Source organism: Protobothrops mucrosquamatus, unplaced genomic scaffold, assembly GCF_001527695.2.
Source record: "Protobothrops mucrosquamatus isolate PMUCROS unplaced genomic scaffold, P.Mucros_1.0 scaffold_209, whole genome shotgun sequence".
Classification (NCBI taxonomy): domain Eukaryota; kingdom Metazoa; phylum Chordata; class Lepidosauria; order Squamata; family Viperidae; genus Protobothrops; species Protobothrops mucrosquamatus.
The window spans coordinates 330991-352066 of NW_015386285.1; the positions used below are offsets into that span (position 1 = coordinate 330991).

Genomic DNA, 21076 nt, shown 5'->3' on the forward strand with positions numbered 1-21076 from the left:
AGAAGAGAAAACGAGGAAGAGGAAAGAGAGAGGAGAAGCTATAGAAGGAGGTTTTGGCGGGAGAGGAAAAAACACACACGGAGAAAGACAGAAAATAGAAGAGGCTCTTGTGAGCGAAGCGGTGAGGAGAGCACGAGCGAGCAGCCTTTGTGAGCGAAGGGTGTGTGAATGGAGCAAGATAGAAGCTTTTGCGAGCAACATGTGAGTGAATGCCGCAAGAGAGTTCCACTGTTGCAGTAGGAAGGAAGTATTAACACTGAACCTCAACTTTTCACTTTTCCATAATATTACCTAATATTACCTAATCAAGGAGAGAAGCAACCTAGAACTAAGGAGAAACTTCCTGACAGGGAGAACAATTAATCAGTGGAACGACTTGCCTCCAGAAGTGGTGAATGCTCCAACACTGGAGGTTTTTAAGAAGAGACTGGACAGCCATTTGTCCGAAATGGTACTATAGGGTTTCCTGCCTAAGCAGGGGGTTGGACTAGATGGCCTCCAGGGTCCCTTCCAACTTTATTATTATTATTATTTCAAACTAGCCGTTTCTATAACAACAAATGAATCTAACCCGTAAAGCCCAAGATTCCCCCCTCCCTTTTTTTTTTAGTCATCAAGTTTTTGACACCTTGCTAAGCTCTGGTGGTACTCGAATACTGTCATGTCCTAAATGTGGTACAATCTGTGAAAAGGTTGAAAAGCCCTGGATTAGATAGCCAATGACCTGTGTGTGTGTGTGTGTGTGTGTGTTTGTGCGTGTGTGTGTGTTCCACTGAAAAGAAAACTACTCCACTAAGCTGAAAACATAAATTGTTCGGATTGACTTTATTGCAGTTTATGTCAAGGCACTCTAGCTTGTACGTAGGTCTCTGCCTGCCCTGCCATTGTAGTAAATCAGCATTCTTAGGGCCCATTCTGTCTCCAAGGCAACTGTTAGGGAGAGGCTTTGTGCCCGGGTCCAATTACAAGCAACAGAATAATGGAACAAGGAAGAGAATTAAAAGAAGGGCCTAATGACATTTATTTAAAGAAGTAAATCGCTTCACAATACATGAAACTGTAAGTTGCCCTGGCTGTTCCTTTTGCTTTTCATTCTTAAAAGAAAAAAGGGGAAAAAAGAACATCCATTTTAGGAGAGATTATCTGGAGGAGATAATCTACTAAACTTCTTGTGTCTGTAACCTTTAACTGAATGAAACACTGCATTGTAGGTTAACGAATTTTGAATCTAAATGCCTCAAATGGGCTTCCTTTACAGAAGGTGTCCAAAATCCAGGACTCCTATGTAACTGAAATTCGGCAAACTTTATAAAAGATTTTATGCCGTAAAACAGAGGTCCCCAACCTTTTGGGCACCAGGGACCAGTTACGTGGAGAGAGGTTTCCCCGCGGACCGGAGGGTACGTGGTTTTATGTGCTGCCTGCATCCAGCGGATAGGGCTTTGCTTGTTTGTGTGGCCCGGTTGCTGGCATGCCACGCACCGGTACCGGTCCATGGACCGGGGGTTGGGGACCCCTGCCACAAACATTGTTATAAAAGAGTTTCTGACATAGTCCAAAATGTCATAGAATATTTCCTATGCTGACGTTTGACTTGCTATATAGTTCAACATGCTATGTTTTCAAGGCTGATCCATCTCTGAACATATTCCCAACTTTTCCAGGGAATGTTGTAGGTTAGAAGCTCGGTCATTGTTGACCGACTCTGGTAAAGGATAACCCAATGGGTCATGGGTGGTCTGGTGACTATTAGCCCAATATTTTAACCCAGAGGTCCCCAACCTTTGGGGCACCAGGGACCGGTTCCGTAGAGCGAGGTTTTTCCGCGGACTGGAGGGTGCGTGGTTTTGTGTGCTGCCTGCATCCCGCGGACGGGGCTTTTGCTTGTTTGCGCGGACCGGTGGCGGGCATGCCGCGGGCGCTGGTGACCCCTGCTTTAACCAACATACCTGTAGATCAAGCTCAGAAAGCAGATGATAAAATAAATCCCGATTGTGAAAATGTAAGCCAGTTGCATGTAGTACGGCGCGGCGTTCTCAAGTTTTGCTACTGTGCCGTTGGTGTAAAAGCCACTGTAGAGCACCGTGTTTGTAAAATAACCCTAGGACGATAAAGAGAAAGCATCAGAATTCAAGAGGTCGGCAAAAGATTCTTATTGACAGTATCCCTTGTCTAATACTCTTCCCTCCCCACAGAGGCAGAGAAGATTGCATTGGTATTTAGCCTGTTTCACACTGAGCTTATTTTGTAATTTATTTATGGATTTGATTGATTTGATTGATTGATTGACTGGTTTGCTGTGCCCATCCTGCCTCGAGGTAAAAGGAAGCTCCTTTTGGGACAATTCCCTTTAAACAGTCTTTCTTTAACAGGCAATTAGAGTCACATACCATACTAAAATCATAAGAAAGGCTGAGCGCCAAAGAATTGAGGCCTTTGAACTCTGGTGCTGGAGAAGACTCCTGCGAGTCCCCTGGACTGCAAGGCGATCAAACCGGTCAGTCCTAGAAGAGATCAACCCCGACTGCTCTTTACAAGGCCAGATCCTGAAGTTAAAACTCAAGTACTTTGGCCACCTAATGTGGAGGAAGGACTCACTGGAGAAGAGCCTGATGCTGGGAAAGATGGAGGGCAATAGAAGAAGGGGACGACAGAGAAGGAGGTGGCTGGATGGAGTCATTGAAGCAGGAGGCGTGAGCTTAAATGGACTCCAGAAGACGGTAGAGGACAGGAAGGAACGTTGTCCATGGGATCATGATGGGTCGGACACGACTTCGCAACAACGATACATGCAGTGGTTTGCATGCTGGGTTTAGCATGTTGTATGAATCCAAACACTGAAGTGAGGGCTCCTTGGTGCTCTCTGAAAAATGTTTGCTTTCTTGCAGACATTTCATTACCCAAACTAGGTGATGACTAGGATTGATGATGTTACCTGGTTTGGGTAACGAAACATCTACAAGAAAACAAACAAGCTCAGAGAGCACCAAGGAGTCCTCATTTCATCCCTGAGCCACAAATATTTTCCTCTATTGCTAAAACGGAAGTCTATGAAAACTATGATTCAGGGCTTAGCAAGTCAAATGAATCCAGCCAACAGTGGCTGAATCAATAAACCACAAATAAACCACCAATCCAATTGGTTTATCAAAGAAAAAACATCTCTCTCTCTCTCTCTCTCTCTCTCCCTCTCTCTCTCTCTCTCTCTCTCTCTCTCTCTCTCTCTCNGGGAGGGAGGGAGGGAGGGAGGGAAGGAAGGAAGGAAGGAAGGAAGGAAGGAAGGAAGGAAGGAAGGAAGGAAGGAAGCCGTAGTGGCGCAGTTGTCACAATGCAGGCTGACTCTGCTCAAGGCCAGGAGTTCGATCCTGACTGGCTCAAGGTTGACTCAGCCTTCCGTCCTTCCGAGGTTGTTAAAATGAGGACCCAGATTGTGGGGGGCAAGAGGCTGACTGCTCTAGTCAGTGCTCTAAAGTGCTATGAAGCAGTATATAAGTGCTTTTGCTATTGCTAAGCTTCAGAGGTTCCTGACTCGGAATTAATAAAAGAGAATATTAGTAACTCGGGGTTGAAATGAAGGGGTTGTAGGCTGCAGGTGCTCTCTCTGAGCTTGGTTGTTTTCCTGCAGACATTTCATTACCCAGACACTGATGATGTTACCTAATTTGGGTAATGAAATGTCGGCAAGAAAGCAACCAAACTCAGAGAGCTCCCAAAATCCGACTGGGAATTAATTAGCAAAACTGAGAGGTAACGTTAAAAGATAGTTTGGGGGGGGATCGTGTATGAATATCATCCTACGAATCAAAGATTTCTCCTTTTTTACTTCCCAAAAGGAGAGGATCAAAGGATGAGACCCCCCCAAGGAACGGTGAGAAAGCCATGGACCGCTAGAATGAATTATTTTCTGCTCTGTCAACTCTCCTGAGACAAACCGACCTCTTGATGCAGAAATATGATTTCAGCCGGACTGCCATCCTCTTTACCTTGATCTGCGTGCAGATATTTTTCTGATTCATCCGGACAGCTTTCTCGTCCATCACGCTGAAGTCCCAGATGCAAAGAAGCTTGGCAGCGTTGCCCGAGTGCATTTGAGGCATCACGACGTTATTACGGAAGGATTTCGCCATGCTGCAGCGACGCGAGAGGGGCAAGGGGAAAGAGAAAGGGTGGCACGCAGCTTTAAGTACGTTTCCCGCAGCCGCAGTGGAAAAAAGATTGCATAAATGTCATTTGGGGTGTTATTTCTTTCAATCTGGTTTATCATTTGCTCTGCAAATTGCTGGCCGGGTGGCAGTAGACAATCCCTGGCAGGGGCCCTAAAAGTTATATACAAAAGCGTGATGTCTTGGTACTCAGTTGCTTTGAAACTCATCAAATCTGGCACCGGATTAATTTTGACGTGAACATTTTGTCCCGGTAACCATTGTTTGTTCGGTACTCCATGCACAAACTAGAACTTGTCGGTATCAACTGCCTTGTGACTCACTACATTATTCCTTGTGGGGAAAAATGTATTTGGTACTCGGCGTTTTCGGTACTCGTCACTCCTCCCGGAAACAATTAAGGATGAGTAGTGACGTTACCACGGTACATACTTTTTTTCAATTTGATGGAATTCGGCAGAATTGGCTAATGCCTTGGTGGATTAGGTCAGGGCTTTTCAACCGGTGGTACGCGTACCACCGGTTGTATTTTAGCGCACCTGGCAGGTGGTACGCGAGCCCTAGGGGAGGGAACCAGCCAAATCTGTGCCGCACAGACGTAGAGGAGATCAGCTGGAGCTGCAGGGCTTGGCAGAAGCCCCAGGATCTGCAAGCGTGTCTGCATGCTGATTGGAGCTTCTGGCACACCCAGAAGAGAAAACGAGGAAGAGGAAAGAGAGAGGAGAAGCTATAGAAGGAGGTTTTGGCGGGAGAGGAAAAAACACACACGGAGAAAGACAGAAAATAGAAGAGGCTCTTGTGAGCGAAGCGGTGAGGAGAGCACGAGCGAGCAGCCTTTGTGAGCGAAGGGTGTGTGAATGGAGCAAGATAGAAGCTTTTGCGAGCAACGTGTGAGTGAATGCCGCAAGAGAGTTCCACTGTTGCAGTAGGAAGGAAGTATTAACACTGAACCTCAACTTTTCACTTTTCCATAATATTACCTAATATTACCTAATCAAGGAGAGAAGCAACCTGGAACTAAGGAGAAACTTCCTGACAGTGAGAACAATTAACCAGTGGAACAACCTGCCTCCAGAAGCGGTGAATGCTCCAACACTGGAGGTTTTTAAGAAGAGACTGGACAGCCATTTGTCTGAAATGGTACTATAGGGTTTCCTGCCTAAGCAGGGGGTTGGACTAGATGGCCTCCAGGGTCCCTTCCAACTTTATTATTATTATTATTTCAAACTAGCCGTTTCTATAACAACAAATGAATCTAACCCGTAAAGCCCAAGATTCCCCCCTCCCTTTTTTTTTTAGTCATCAAGTTTTTGACACCTTGCTAAGCTCTGGTGGTACTCGAATACTGTCATGTCCTAAATGTGGTACAATCTGTGAAAAGGTTGAAAAGCCCTGGATTAGATAGCCAATGACCTGTGTGTGTGTGTGTGTGTGTGTGTGTGTGTGTTTGTGTGTGTGTGTTTGTGTGTGTGTGTGTTCCACTGAAAAGAAAACTACCGTACTCCACTAAGCTGAAAACATAAATTGTTCGGATTGGCTTTATTTCAGTTTATGTCAAGGCACTCTGGCTTGTTCGTAGGTCTCTGCCTGCCCTGCCATTGTAATAAATCAGCATTCTTAGGGCCCATTCTGTCTCCAAGGCAACTGCTAAGGAGAGGCTCTGTGCTGGGGTCCAATTACAAGCAACAGAATAATGAAACAAGGAAGAGAATTTAAAAAAAGGGCCTAATGACATTTATTTAAAGAAGTAAATCGCTTCACAATACATGAAACTGTAAGTTGCCCTGGCTGTTCCTTTTGCTTTTCATTCTTAAAAGAAAAAAGGGGAAAAAAGAGCATCCATTTTAGGAGAGATTATCTGGAGGAGATAATCTACTAAACTTCTTGGGTCTGTAACTTTTAACTGAGTGAAACACTGCATCGTAAGGTTAATGATTTTTGAATCTAGATGCCTCAAATGGGCTTCCTTTACAGAAGGTGTCCAAAATCCAGGACTCCTAGGTAACTGAAATTCGGCAAATTTTATAAAACATTTTATGCCGTAAACCAGAGGCCCCCAACCTTTGGGGCACCAGGGACCGGTTCCGTGGAAAGAGGTTTTTCCACGGACCGGAGGGTGCGTGGTTTTGTGTGCTGCCTGCATCCCGCGGATGGGGCTTTGCTTGTTTGTGCGGCCCGGTTGCTGGCATGCCACGCACCGGTACCGGTCCATGGACCGGGGGTTGGGGACCCCTGCCACAAACATTATTATAAAAGAGTTTCTGACATAGTCCAAAATGTCATAGAATATTTCCTATGCTGATGTTTGACTTGCTATATAGTTCAACATGCTATGTTTTCAAGGCTGATCCATCTCTGAACATATTCCCAACTTTTCCAGGGAATGTTGTAGGTTAGAAGCTCGGTCATTGTTGACCGACTCTGGTAAAGGATAACCCAATGGGTCATGGGTGGTCTGGTGACTATTAGCCCAATATTTTAACCCAGAGGTCCCCAACCTTTGGGGCACCAGGGACCGATTCTGTAGAGCGAGGTTTTTCCGCGGACTGGAGGGTGCGTGGTTTTGTGTGCTGCCTGCATCCCGTGGATGGGGCTTTTGCTTGTTTGCGCGGACCGGTGGCTGGCATGCCGCGGGCGCTGGTGACCCCTGCTTTAACCAACATACCTGTAGATCAAGCTCAGAAAGCAGATGATAAAATAAATCCCGATTGTGAAAATGTAAGCCAGTTGCATGTAGTACGGCGCGGCGTTCTCAATTTTTGCTATTGTGCCATTTGTGTAAAAGCCACTGTAGAGCACCGTGTTTGTAAAATAACCCTAGGACGATAAAGAGAAAGCATCAGAATTCAAGAGGTCAGCAAAAGATTCTTATTGACAGTATCCTTTGTCTAATACTCTTCCCTCCCCACAGAGGCAGAGATGATTTCATTGGTATTTAGCCTGTTTCACACTGAGCTTATTTTGTAATTTATTTATGTATTTGATTGATTTGATTGATTGATTGACTGGTTTGCTGCCCATCCTGCATCGAGGTAAAAGGAAGCTCCTTTTGGGACACTTCCCTTTAAACAGTCTTTCTTTAACAGGCAATTAGAGTCACATACCATACTAAAATCATAAGAAAGGCTGAGTGCCAAAGAATTGAGGCCTATGGTGCTGGAGAAGACTCCCGCGAGTCCCCTGGACTGCAAGGCGATCCAACCAGTCAATCCTAGAGGAGATCAACCCCGACTGCTCTTTAGAAGGCCAGATCCTGAAGTTGAAACTCAGGTACTTTGGCCACCTAATGAGGAAGGAAGGACTCCCTGGACAAGAGCCTGATGCTGGGTAAGATGGAGGGCAATAGAAAGGGACAACAGAGAAGGAGGTGGCTGGATGGAGTCACTGAAGCAGGAGGCGTGAGCTTCAATGGACTCCAGAAGATGGTAGAGGACAGGAAGAAACATTGTCCATGGGGTCATGATGGGTCGGACACGACTTCGCAACTAACAACGATACTAAAACATGCAGTGGTTTGCATGCTGGGTTTAGCATGTTGTATGAATCCAAACACTGAAGTGAGGGCTCCTTGGTGCTCTCTGAGAAATGTTTGCTTTCTTGCAGACATTTCATTACCCAAACTAGGTGATGACTAGGATTGATGATGTTACCTGGTTTGGGTAACGAAACATCTACAAGAAAACAACCAAGCTCAGAGAGCACCAAGGAGTCCTCATTTCATCCCTGAGCCACAAATATTTTCCTCTATTGCTAAAACTGAAGTCTATGAAAACTATGATTCAGGGCTTGGCAAGTCAAATGAATCCAGCCAACCATGGCTGAATCAATAAACCACAAATAAACCACCAATCCAATTGGTTTATGAAAGAAAAAACAGAAAGCCCGTCTCTGTCTCTGTCTCTCTTTCTTTCTTTTTCTTTCTTTCTTTCTTTCTTTCTTTCTTTCTTTCTTTCTTTCTTTCTTTCTTTCTTTCTTTCTTTCTTTCTTTCTTTCTCTCTTTCTTTCTTTCTTTTTTCTTTTTCATTTTATAAACCCACGTACAGCTCCGGTCAAGAACTCCAGACTCGTGAAGGAAAGGTGATTTGGCTGGCCTGCGATGAGTTGAGGGATGGCAAGAAAACTGAAGTTGATCAGGAATGAGAAAACGTTGAACATGAGAAGCCACGTCAGGAAGACAAAGTAGGAATGGATGCTGGTCCCAAATTGGCTGCCAATGTCTTTGAGCGTTTTCTGCCAAAACTGGAAGAGCTGAAGGCAGTCGACAAAGCTGTTCTTTAACTGCCGGAAGGACTAGGAGAGGAAAAACAAAATAACAAACAGGAGACTTGGTTAAATACAGCATCCAGTTCTGCTTTCAATAGCAGTTGATCATCTTTTCTATGAAGATCACCTTCGTGTGGTGTGCTTGACCCAATTTAATGAAGAAACCCCCACTGCTGGGGTACACACTCTGCAATAAGCTAAATACCATCCAATTCCTTACTGGTTCGATCACGTTTCTGATGCAAAATAACTCAATCAGGCTTCATGATATATACTCTGACTCACAAGGCAGGAAAAGCACCTGGAGATCCACATGAAGAGTAAACCTCCAGGCCAGCTTCTAAGGGCTTTCCAAACTTGGCAACTTTAAAACTTGTGGATTTTCACTCCCAGAATGCTGGCTGAGAAATCCCGGGACTTGAAGCCCACAAATCTTAAAGTTGCCAAGTGTTAGGACGTACGTAGGCTAGGACAGAACACCAAGTTGGGAGACCCCTATTCTAAGTCACTGCAGCATACTGGCAGTGATAGGCTACAGATCGTTCTTGACAATCCTCAAGGTCACGTGTTCAAAATTCAGACGCTTGGCAACTTTAATAATAATAATAATAATGATAAAGTTGGAAGGGACCTTGTAGGTCATCTAGTCCAACCCCCTGCTCAGGCAGGAAACCCTATACCATTTCAGACAAATGGCTCTCCAGTTTCTTCTTTAAAACTTCCAGTGTTGGCGCATTCACCGCTTCTGGAGGCAGGATGTTCCACTGGTTAATTGTTCTAACTGTCAGGAAGTTTCTCCTTAGTTCTAGGTTTCTTCTCTCCTTGATTAGTTTCCACCCATTGCTTCTTGTCCTGCCCTCAGGTGCCTTGGAAAACAGGTTGACCCCCTCTTCTTTATGGCAGCCCCTGAGATATTGGAACACTGCTATTATGTCCCAATACCCAATTCCAGCAGCCGTTCCTTATATGTTTTAGCCTCCAGTCCCCTAATCATCTTTGTTGCTCTTCTCTGTACTCTTTCTAGAGTCTCAACATCTTTTTTACATCGTGGTGACCAAAACTGAATTCAGTATTCCAAGTGTGGCCTTACCAAGGCATTGTAAAGTGGTATTAATACTTCACGTGAACTGACTCATATTGATGATGGCTGGGGTGTCCCGGGGCCACGTGACCTTCTGGCAAGCCAAGTTATTGGGAGAACCAGATTCACTTCATAACCGTGTTACTAACTTCACAGCTGCAGTGATTCGCTTAGCTGTGGCGGGAAGAGTTGTAAAATGGGGCCAAACTCACTTAGCAAACATTTCACCTAGCAACATAAATTTTGGGGGTCCCTTGTAAGTCAAGAGCTACCTATACTTGGCTGGGGCTGTTGAGAGACTGAGGTCTAAAACACCAGGTGAGTACAGCCTGTTCACCTTTGCAATAGGTAATGTTCTTCTCCCTCTCAACAAGGGGTCCTTAGTGAACAACCTCACTCCTTACCAAAGCCGTGTTGTAAAAGCACTGGGTACAACAATTCAGATGAGCATCCTGTTTGTAGGATTTCTTTTTTTTTTCCGTTAGGACGCGGTTCCTGTCAAATACCAAACAGCAAAACAATATAAGGTAGAGGAATGGAAGCCAACTCTTCAACAACTTCATTACCTCATTCTGAATTAGCAAGTGCAAAATACTAGCTTAACTAAAAAGTATAAAACTCCAGGAGTTGTTCTGAATCATTTTTTTTCCTATTTCATTCTCCTCCTTTCAAGGTAAGACTGACGTGTCCATTAGCAAAATGAAACCATGTGCACAACGTGCTTATTTAAAGGTTTAAAGCCATTTGTCGCCTAACTGTAGAATATTTAGGAATTTTGTATCTATATCCACTTATAGAGTAGTTGACAAAGCAAAGACAAAACAGTTTCTACTTAAATCCAGAGGGAAAATTAAAGTGAGAACCAGACAGTATAAAAAAAATATTTTTCCAGTATTTCAATTAAATAATCTTTTTCCATGTCTAATAAAAATGTCTGTATGCAAATGCTTGCTAGGTATAATGTCTGAATGCAAATATACAGTACAGATGTTTTATATATTTTACTTCCTTTCTAGATGCAGAGAAGAAAAAGAATAGAAGTGAAATATTTACATTTAAAATGAGGCATTTTAACCTTTCCACATTAATTAAGTACCCTCAGAATACAAATATATGCTTGCTACCTAATTTCACGTTTTTCTTTCATTGATTTGGGAATCTTCTGGATTGCTTTAACTCTTTCATGGGTGGACATGCTTGACAGATCGTTGATTAATTTTTCTTCTGCAAAAATAAAGATGGCAACAAAATCAGGAGAGTGATGGGATTCACGTATCCCATGAAGCCATTATGATTCTGTTGATTTCAGGTGAAGTTGCTTTGGGTGAGCCATCCCATAAATAGGAGGCAACAGAGCCCCACCAAACAAAACCAGAATATTTTGCATTCCAATAGTCAATAATTATAACAACAGCAATCAAGTTCTTGATGAGCCTCTAAAATTTGAAAAAGTATACGGAAGACCGCAGAATTAAATCCAATCAATAAATAACTGACCTTCTTTCCTCTTTGCTTCCATATATTCTGGGTCTAAATGAAGCAAGTTGGGCCTTGCAAAAGTCGCATAATTGTGTCGCCTGCTACGCCTCTGGACAATATTAACTGTAATAAAGAATTTACCGTATGCAAGCTTCAATGAATAATGCACAATCATTACACGCATAAGCAGAAATGTATGCCTTCCTAATCTAGAATTGCCCAGTCAGTTCTGTACATGACAGCCAGTACATGAATTGCCTTAAATCTCACCTCTCTCTGATGCATCTGAATAACTGTCTGCATCCTGAATATTGAAAGCACGGCTGGTAGTAGGTAATATCCCTTCAGGTTCTGGTTCATACTCAAAAGAAGGATTAACTGATGAAAAAGAAAGAAAAAAGAAAAATAGAGAACGAACTGTTTCCTCCTCTTGTATTGCACACAAACTGGAATCATATATCTTCTTAACCTAAGTTTCTTAATCCAGGATAGACTTAGTAAGCCATAGTGGGCTAGGCTAAATCGTAAGCTACGGTTTGCAAGCCCAAACGGCTGGATTCATAAAACATGCTAAACCACAAACAAGCTAATCACATTTTATCGTAGCATAATATATGAAGCCAGCCACCGAAAATGAGGGGTATCTAGGCTATAGCAATTCCAACTGACAGGAGAGGTTTTTTTACATGTAGGGAAATATGTACAGTATATGGCACAACATTAAGAATCTCCCCCACCAACCCTCAATTTAAAGTGGTCTAACCCAGAACAAAACTGGCTAGTTCGTTACAACAAAGGACATAGCCTAATTCACGAGATTCATGCAGACAGGCTTAGACTTAGAAGCGTTCGGATCATTGCTCCAAACATTAAACAAAAACTGCATGTTCTCAGACATGTTGGCATGAGAACTAGACATTCATTTAACCAGAAAACAAGAATTGAGATTGGTAGTCTGCAAGTGGCAGATTAAACAGCTCAAAGCAGGTTATAGAAGAAATAAAAACATTCAATACGCAGACACCAACCAAGAGATCATGACATGCACCACCTCGCAGAGGTAGCAAACCATCTGCTTCCCCAAACAGTTTTCTACAGACAGCACTTCACAGCCTTCAAAAACCCTAACAGTTAGACTCATGTCAACATATAGAGAGAGTCCTCAACATATGACAGTTGGAACCAGAATTTGTGTTGCTAAGCAAAGCGGTTGCTAAGTGAGTCATGCCCGATTTTATGACCTTTTTGCCACAGTTGTTAAGCAAATCAATGCAGTTTTAAGTGAACTGCGTAGTCATTAAGCGCATCCAGTTTCCCCTGTTGAATTGCTTGTCAGAAGCTGGCTGAGAAAATTGCAAGTGGCAATTACACAACCCCGGGATGCTGCAATTGTTGTAAATACATGCAGGTTACCAAGTGCCTAGATTCTGATAAATGTGGGGATGCTGCAGTAGTTATAAGTGGCAAGGACTGGTCATGAGTCCCTTTTTTCAGCCTCATTGTTAACTTCAAACCGTCATGAAACAAATGATCGTTAAGTCAAAGACTACTTAGATCTGGGTAGGCAACCTTGGCTCTTTTATGACTTGTGGACTTCAACTCCCAGAATTCCTGAGTCAGCATGGCTGGTATTGAAGTCCACAAGTCATAAAAGAGCCAAGGTTGCCTATCCCTGACTTAGACAGTACAGATATACACTTAGTACTATACTGTAGACCAGCGGCCCCCAATATTTTGGGCACCAGGGACCGGTTCCGTGGAGAGAAGTTTTTCCACGGACTGGAGGGGGTGTGGTTTTGTGTGATACCTGCCTGCATCCCGCGGATGGGGCTTTGCTTGTTTGCGCGGCCCGGTGCTGATCCACGGACCGGGGGTTGGGGACCCCTGCGGTAGACACTTCAAAACTATCTGCTTTGTTATCTATATACATTCAATGGAGCTGCATACCATATTCTTTTCCATGTGGGTTTCTGCTGGGCAATTCAAACCCATAATCAGTTGGTGGATATTTAGTCTCGTCTGGACTCTGTACTAATCTCAGAGGTATCAGAACTGGTGAATTCTGCCCTTGTCCTCCTTCCTTGTCGTCTTCCCCAAAGGGGGCGTAAGGATTGTCTGGACGGTGTGTACTTCGTTGAGAAGGTCTTCTGCACAACGAACAAAAAAAGGGAAAGGAGGAAGGAGTGTTAGGTAGGTTGACTGCCTTGAGTTATTTTTTAAAAGTAACCAAGGCTGGGTTTAAAAAAAATATGTTAAAAATCTCTATCCAGATTCCTTCTAGGCACGTACTGTGTGCTGACTGTAAACTTACAACTTGTCGATTTCCAAGGTTTCAGAATAGTGATAGTCAGGATTTTCAATGATGTCATTGTAAGGAAAAGACATGATGGATCCAGATCCTGGCCTTTGTAGGAAAAGAGCCCTTGGGAGATTTACTTAGATCACCTCAGTGCTGCCAATCTCATCTCGAAACTATTTTAAAAGAAACGAACAACACGGATGTTATGGCTGGAGAGTTGGGTATTTTGCACTACACAAGAAAATTCATCCGATAGTATAAACACTAGATAACTGAGTACAGTATCATATATATTAATTATTACACTACCACATTATCCTTTTGCTCAGAGACTCCTTTTGTTGGTATGCACCATATCATGTCAGTATCCCAGGTCTCTTGTTTACAGGCTTTTCTCCTAATCGCGTCCTGTAATCTAGTTGTAAGAATATTATTCTCACCAAGTGATGTGCTTCAACTTATCCAGAAACAAATCGCCTCCGATGACTTCTGCACCGCTCAAATATCACAGAGAATTCTTGAAAATTCAGGGAGGCACTGAATTCGTTCAATGGACTCAGGAAATATTTTGTGATTTTTCACCCTGGCGTTAAGAGATGAAGGTCGGTTATTTGCATGTTGGAAAAAATGCTTATGTTAGCTACATAAACAGCATATTTCTAGATAGTCATCTAGAAATAGCTGGCAGTTACAACACAGAATTTATTATGCTGAGCGTAATAAAATGTATTCTACTTTGATCTGATTTCAAGGTACTTCTCTTCTACTTTACAACTAAGTACTTTACAACTACTTACATCCCATCACAGAAAAATAACTGTGATTGTTTTCATGCTATTTTTGATGTTATTTTTATTATTGCATTTTATTTATTTACTATTAAATTTCTATGATATAAATTTATTGGTGTTTAATGCAGCAAGTACTATTTTATGTTCTATAAGAAGCCACCCCTGTGATTTATCTAACAAACCACGTTAAAATAAACTAAAGTTTAGAGACTGCATCTGATATTTTTCTTTGTTGCATCAAGCTTTGGGGCTTTTTAACAAATGTTCTTTCTTGGCCTTCCTGTAGAATTGTAATTATTTATGTTAAACAAATTTATATGGCTGCTCAGTTCTCACACAGTGACTTTATCTATTCTGATGGTAGGGATTTTGTTTAGATTGATCTTTTCACTGAGATCATGTTTTCATAGACTACGTTAAACTGCTTTGAAATTCTATCCAGGTTGAAAAGAAAGGACAAATTGTTTCAGAACTCTGAAAAAAAACTTGTATGGTTCTTAAAATTCTACCCCAATTGTATAAATGTTAAGAGGTATCGTACCCGTATATTTTAAAAAAGCACTCACCACTTCCACCATACACTAAATTATTCTTGCAATAGCTTCTCAGATGACCCTGAGGTAGAAAGGTAAAACTGATATGGCTTTGGTACCAGTTCCACTTTATAATTTAATGAGACATATCGTTTTCACAAAACTTATTTACAAGCGCCTTTATAGCACAAGAGAAAGAAACTCAAATAGCCTGAAAAATAATAACGCACACTGGCTCACTGCCACTGCATCAAATTTATATTTTGCAAAAAAAAAAGTAAAGCAATCTTTGCAAAAAGCTGTATAAGGCTGATGCCACTTCAAGAGCAGAAACTGTGACTTACTTCTCACTGATTAGTAAATTTGGATTGTACGGTTTCAAATGAGCTGCATGGAGGGAGACAGATAGATAGACAGACAGACAGACAGACAGACAGACAGAGATAAGCAGCATGTTGGATAGACCCAGATTCAGTTCTAACTGCTAGCTCCCCCCCCCATAGTCAAGTGATTGCATTTGGGGTGCTTGGCAACCAGCCAACATTTACCACCATTTGCAGAATCTCATGGACACAGGATCACAATTAATGGCATTTTTTGCTGGAAACCAGCCTTTAGTTGCGATTTCCAGCAAAAAACACCAATTGCGGACAATGGATTAGCTTATCGACTGCCACCAAAAAAGTCATCAAAACAGGCGTGGTCATATGATAACCTAGTTAACAACCAGAACGACTTACGGCCAGAACACTGGGCCCAATTACAGTCGTATGTCAAGGCTTCAGTGTTACTAAGGAACCCAACAAACAAATCATTGATAGGACTGGAACACTGCCATGTCCAAAGCCAGTCAAAAAGAAAAAAAAGAAATGTTCTCACCTGATGCTTGATGCTTATCAGTAATGATCCTGTGATGAGTACAGGTAAGAAACACAGGTGTGCCCCTGTATATTAAACCAAGTGTGTCCAACTCATTGCCCTGGATAGCTAAGAATGCGGCCCCACAAGTTCATAAACTTTTATTATGTGATTATATTATATGCATTAACTATATTATATATTTTATATGCTACCCAAGAGAATTCGTCTTCACTCAACACAGTCCAGGCAAGCCAAAAGGTTGGACATCCATGAACTAAACTCCATGGAGATCACTTGAAAACACACAGATACAGATTTGAATAGCTAAGTGCATTTAAATCCCTTCCATTTCTATAGAAATTAAGCCCAATTATTTATTTAGGTGCCCCCACCTGAGATGTAAACATTGCAACTAACTGATAAAGCCTTCTGTGTTTTTGAAAGGTTACTGTAATAAAATAATGTTGACAGAGTTACCGCTCAATATATATAACCCGTAGAATTTTATTTGTATTTTATATCCGTTTACATCCAAAAACACCAGGAGGAAATGAATGAATGTTCTTGCTGTTTAAAGTTACCCAAATTCACTAGGAAAATGTAATTCCTGTACTGTAGTCTCAATAGGAAAAAAAATAATCAACCCATTACTAGCTTGTGAGACAATCAGGAATTACTGGCGGAAATTATCAAAAAGACTACCCTATATTTTTCAAAAACATTAGCAAATCTTTCTGCACTAATAATCCTTAATCCAACTTGTCAGATCACTTTTTCCCCTGGTCTTCCCTGGTCCAATAAATTGCATTTACTTCCTCATGAATGAAACCCTTGAAAGTTCCTCGTAAAATTATTATGCAGTACCAAGACTTTACAATGGAGAACAAGAGAAAAGCTTCAAGAATCTTTTTAAAAAGAAAAAATTAAATAGCTAACTTAAAAAGGCCAACGCTTCAACAGATAGCTGTCATAGTCGCACAACATACTTATAGTTTGAACAATTGAGTTTTGGGGATTATTCATAACATGAACACAAGGACAGAGTTTGCACGATGCACAGATTTAGCTTGTATATGGTTTTAAGAACTGGACTTGGGAAATTAGGATTTTCAGGATAACCTTAGGGTACTTATTGACTGAATTCTTGCAAAATCGTGGCTTGTTTTAACCATAATTCGCTGAATAAATTTTAACAATTAACAAATGACGTACTTTAGTTCATGCTAAAACAATGATTTGCAATCAGTGTCTAGGTTGGTACGTTAAAGTAAGTCAAGTGGTTTTACACAAATTGCACACAATTAGGAATTTTCATAGCCTTGCAACACTGTTGAGCAGAGAAAACAACACCAAGAGATTAACCATAAATATCCCCTCGAACTGCTTGGAGAAAGGTTGGGAGATAAAAAATGAAATAGGTGAGAAAGAAGAGAAAATATTGTCTATCCCTGGAGGAAGAATAAAACATTTTTTTAAAAAAAAATATGGGATATCCTAGAAATGGAGGAACAGAATGAAGAAATGCAGGAAACAACATCCCTGCAAAGAGAAATGTTGGTCTCTGGATTTGGCAAAGCAAGGAATTAACAGAAGAGAAAATAATGTCCCTTACAAAACAATAGTGCTGGGAAGGACGAGGGGTGACATGGTAGCAGTCTTCCAATATCTCAGGGTCTGCCCCAAAGAAGAGGGAGTCAAGCTATTCTCCAAAGCGCCTGAAGGCAGGACAAGAAGCAGCGGATGGAAACTGATCAAGGAGAGAAGCAACCTAGAACTAAGGAGGAATTTCCTGACAGTGAGAACAATCAACCAGTGGAAAGACTTGCATTCAGAAGTTGTGAGTGCTCCATCATTGGAGGTTTTTAAAAAGAGATTGGACAACCATTTGCCTGAAATGGTGTAGGGTTTTCTGCTTGAGTAGGAAGCTGGACTAGAAAGTGAGTTACAACACTGTTATTCTGAGGTATCCTGGTAGGAAGTCTTAAAGTTACTTACCCTTCACAGGATCAGTATAATTTTAAGATTCCTTGGCTGGCACCACCCTCAACATTTGTTCAGATCATCTCATCTTTGCACTTCCTCGTTTTCTTGGGAAAAGTTGGTATAAAATCCTGGGGAGGAAGAGAGAAAGGGGAGAAAAAAATCTTTCTTCTTCTTCCACAACGTATCTTATCTTTGGAACCGTGCTGGAGGAAATGCTAGCACCTGAACCGCAGTTGCCAACTCACCCAAAGTCTCAGAAATTCAATCTTTGCCCTGCAGGGTGCACACACTCATTTGCAGGTTACAGAGAGGTGTGTGCAGGGGGGGATTAACTCACCTTGCTGCAACCAATCCTAGGCAGCCAACCTGAGATCAAATGAAGTAGATTCTTCTGATCATAAAATTACCCTGCCTTGGGCTGTTTTTGCTTGCATCACCATAGTTTTACATATTTTGATTCACTTTGGATTTTTTTCTACACTGCTGTGCTATTGCGATTAGAGAAGGGAGCGTTATTGTTGTTAACAGGTTTTGCCACCTGTCCACTTTCAGCCTTTCACTTAACTTTGTACATAAGGAGAGGCAAATATGCCAATAAGAGGGTCTTTAACTGGACAGTTTTAATCTTCTTCACTGTCTTAAGTCCAAAGGATGTTTTAAATTTTAAAGAAGGCCTGAATTACCAGAAAAGCCACAAATTAATCAGGGAGACCTCACCGAAAGTACTTTTTGTATTACTCACCACATTTCAATTGTCCGGATTGTTACAGGAAGCTAACAATGTGTATATTACTGGCAATTAAGTTTCTAGGAAAAGTAGAAGCTGAATGTGTTTGTCCAGTTCAGAACAGACAAATCTTGCCATTCAATGAACACTTGATTTTCATATGATAAGACCTTATAATAAGTCAGTAAATCTCTAAAATGCCCTAATCCTGTCTCCACAATTTGCGGTTACAGACTATAATGGCCTGCCTCTCACATCCCAATAAACCATACTTTGGCTAACCCTAGTTTTATTGAGGTCACCACAAACAACTCACATTTTGCTTAGTGCAATGGATGACACAAGCCCGGATTAAACCTGGAGAAGACAATTACATAAGCATACAAGAAATTACATTTTTCTAGGTACAGATTCAAAAGGATGAAAGCTTGGATAGCTTCTGTCTGAGACTCCGGACAAGCTTGGTTACCTTATCCTGATGTAAAGGATACTGGAAACCGTAGTTCCAGTGTCTGCAAGGACAATGGCTGGTCAACTCTGTCTTAATGGCACACCTGGCTTCAATTCCTTCCTGGAAACACAACATAGTGATTGCATGCAGTCCTTGTCTTATACTAAGACAAGCATTGCTAAGGCGATGCTAGAGTCAAAATAAAATATATGACATTTACCAAGGGCTCAAATTTTGATCACACAACTCTGGCGATGCTGCAACAGTTTTAAGTGCAAGGCCATTCATAAGTCACTTTTTTCAGTCCTGTTGTAACATTGAACAGTCGGTAAGCAAATGATTGTAAGTTGAGGATCACCTGTACAAAAACTTTTAAAACCAGAAGGAAAAACTCTGCTTTAGTATTCTCAGCTACTGACCCGCTTTTAATTCAAGCACTCCTTTTATTTTGAAACTTTTCAAACATCACAGCCAGAAGCCAAGTGCTGAAAACCAACTGATAAGACCAGATAATACAGACACTGACTAGAATGCTGTGAACTGAACTTTTGTTAAAATATTCAAAGCTCATGTTTACCTTTAGCAAACACAAAACAGTTGTGATGAATGGAAAGTGGAAAATGCAACTGTACAAGTATTGTTTTTCAAAGAATGAAGTCTCGAGAATGCAAATGTGGATGGGGAAAAAAATTGTCCACATTAACAGTTCCTGCTGTTAAAACACCTATGCAATTAAAGGATAGCAACAACACGACTGAAATTATTTTTGAAAACCCTGTGAAATATTTTGCTGAATACAAATGGAAAAGATGATAATTCTCATTATCCTATAAAGGCCTTTAGTAATGGAATCTATCCTATAAAGGGCCTTCCTTTAGTAATGATGATAATCAAAAGGGAATAAAATCAATTTCACAAAAAGGTATTCATTCAGTAGCAGAAAGGGATTAATAAATGTTAATAAACTGTAAATCGAATTTACAGATGAAAAAGGCTTTCGTTTCAGGAGGAAAGGGAACAGTATCAAATTCAGATAGGAGATGGCAGTCATCCGATTAAAAAAGATCAAATGTAGAAATGAGATTTTCATTCACCATGAAATAAACCAGGATTTACAGAAAAGGTTTTCCCTTCATCTAACAATCAAGAAAAATAAAACTGAATTTACAGACGGGGGGGGGGAAAGACATTAAACTTGAGAAGGAAAAAAAAATAAGTTCAAAGAAGAGAAAGGCATGCCTTGACTTAAAACACCTCCAATTTACTTAAGAAAAAAAATGCTATTAACCCGATCATTGGATGAAAGGAAGTCGAATTTCCACAAGATCTTATTCCTCAAAAGGTGAAGCGAAATAAAATGGAAAAAAGCGAAATAAATAAAGAAATAATTCCCCACGGTGAGATGGGTGACAAATAAATTTAACAAAAAATACAAAAAAATAAAACTGATTTTACTGAGGAGGAAAAAAAGGATTTCATGTCACAAAGAAATGTCACAAAGAAATCTTGTCTGAAATGATATAGGGTCTCCTGCTTGAGGAGGGGGCTGGACTAGAAGACCTCCAAGGTCCCTTCCAGCTCTATTCTATTCTATTCTATTCTATTCTTTTCCTTTCCATATTTTCTATTCTATTCCTTTCCATATTTTCTTTTCTATTCTATTCTATTCTATTCTTTTCCTTTCCATATTTTCTATTCCTTTCCATATTTTCTTTTCTATTCTATTCTATTCTATTCTATTCTATTCTTTTCCTTTCCATATTTTCTATTCTATTCTATTCTATTCTATTCCCCTTTCTATATTCTATTCTATTCTATTCTGTTCATGGGAAAGTTTTTGTTTTTTTTTTTAAAAAACAGATTTATAGCAGAGAATGCCATTTATCACGGAATAACGTCGCGTGTCTAGAAGAGGGGGTCTATTTATTCAGGGGGACGAGAAATAAAAAAGGAATTTCCAGACGAAAAAAGGGGGAAAGGAAGGAGCCCAACCAGGATCCCCGGCCTGGCCCAGGGCCCGAACCCCGAGACGGATCCGCCCCGCCCCGAAGGCCTCCCCGGCCCGGAAGCGCGACGGCGGCGACGGCGGGGCGAGCCAGGCCGGGCCGGGTCGGGTCGGCAGGAAAGCGCGGGGAGGCGCGGCGGGAGCCGGCTGGCGGAGGCCATGAGCGGGCGGCGGGGCTCGGAGAACCCGGGCAGCAGCAGCGGTGGGTCGGGGCTGGCGGGAGGGGAGGCTTGGGAGGCCCGAGGGAGGCGGCACTTTCCTCAGAAGGAGCCCCCTTGGGTTGAGGGGAGGGGGCTCGCAGGCATCGAAGGCCCTGGCCCTTCCCCATGGGTCTCCCATCCCCAGTTCTGGGGGTCTCCACCCCCAACTCAGGTTCACAGGGGTCTCCTATCTCCCATTTAGGTTGCTGGTGGTCTCCCATCCCCACCCCAGATTCCAAG

The 21076-nt window shown here is 41.8% G+C and overlaps 1 protein-coding gene across 1 annotated transcript in view; it reads right to left on the bottom strand.

Moving 5' to 3' along the window:
• Positions 1-17592, bottom strand: part of TMC5 (transmembrane channel like 5) — a 32891-nt gene extending 15299 nt beyond the window's left edge. The window contains exons 1-11 of the mRNA XM_015826302.1: positions 17466-17592; positions 13726-13868; positions 13298-13458; positions 12934-13133; positions 11257-11364; positions 11005-11109; positions 10632-10731; positions 9912-10002; positions 8205-8453; positions 6829-6980; positions 3984-4128 (exon numbers count right to left, since the gene is read on the bottom strand). Coding sequence (XP_015681788.1) covers positions 3984-4128; positions 6829-6980; positions 8205-8453; positions 9912-10002; positions 10632-10731; positions 11005-11109; positions 11257-11364; positions 12934-13133; positions 13298-13371 — 1224 coding nt within the window. The 5' untranslated portion in view covers positions 13372-13458; positions 13726-13868; positions 17466-17592. The remainder of the gene's footprint in view (positions 1-3983; positions 4129-6828; positions 6981-8204; positions 8454-9911; positions 10003-10631; positions 10732-11004; positions 11110-11256; positions 11365-12933; positions 13134-13297; positions 13459-13725; positions 13869-17465) is intronic.
• Positions 17593-21076: the final 3484 nt, after the last annotated feature.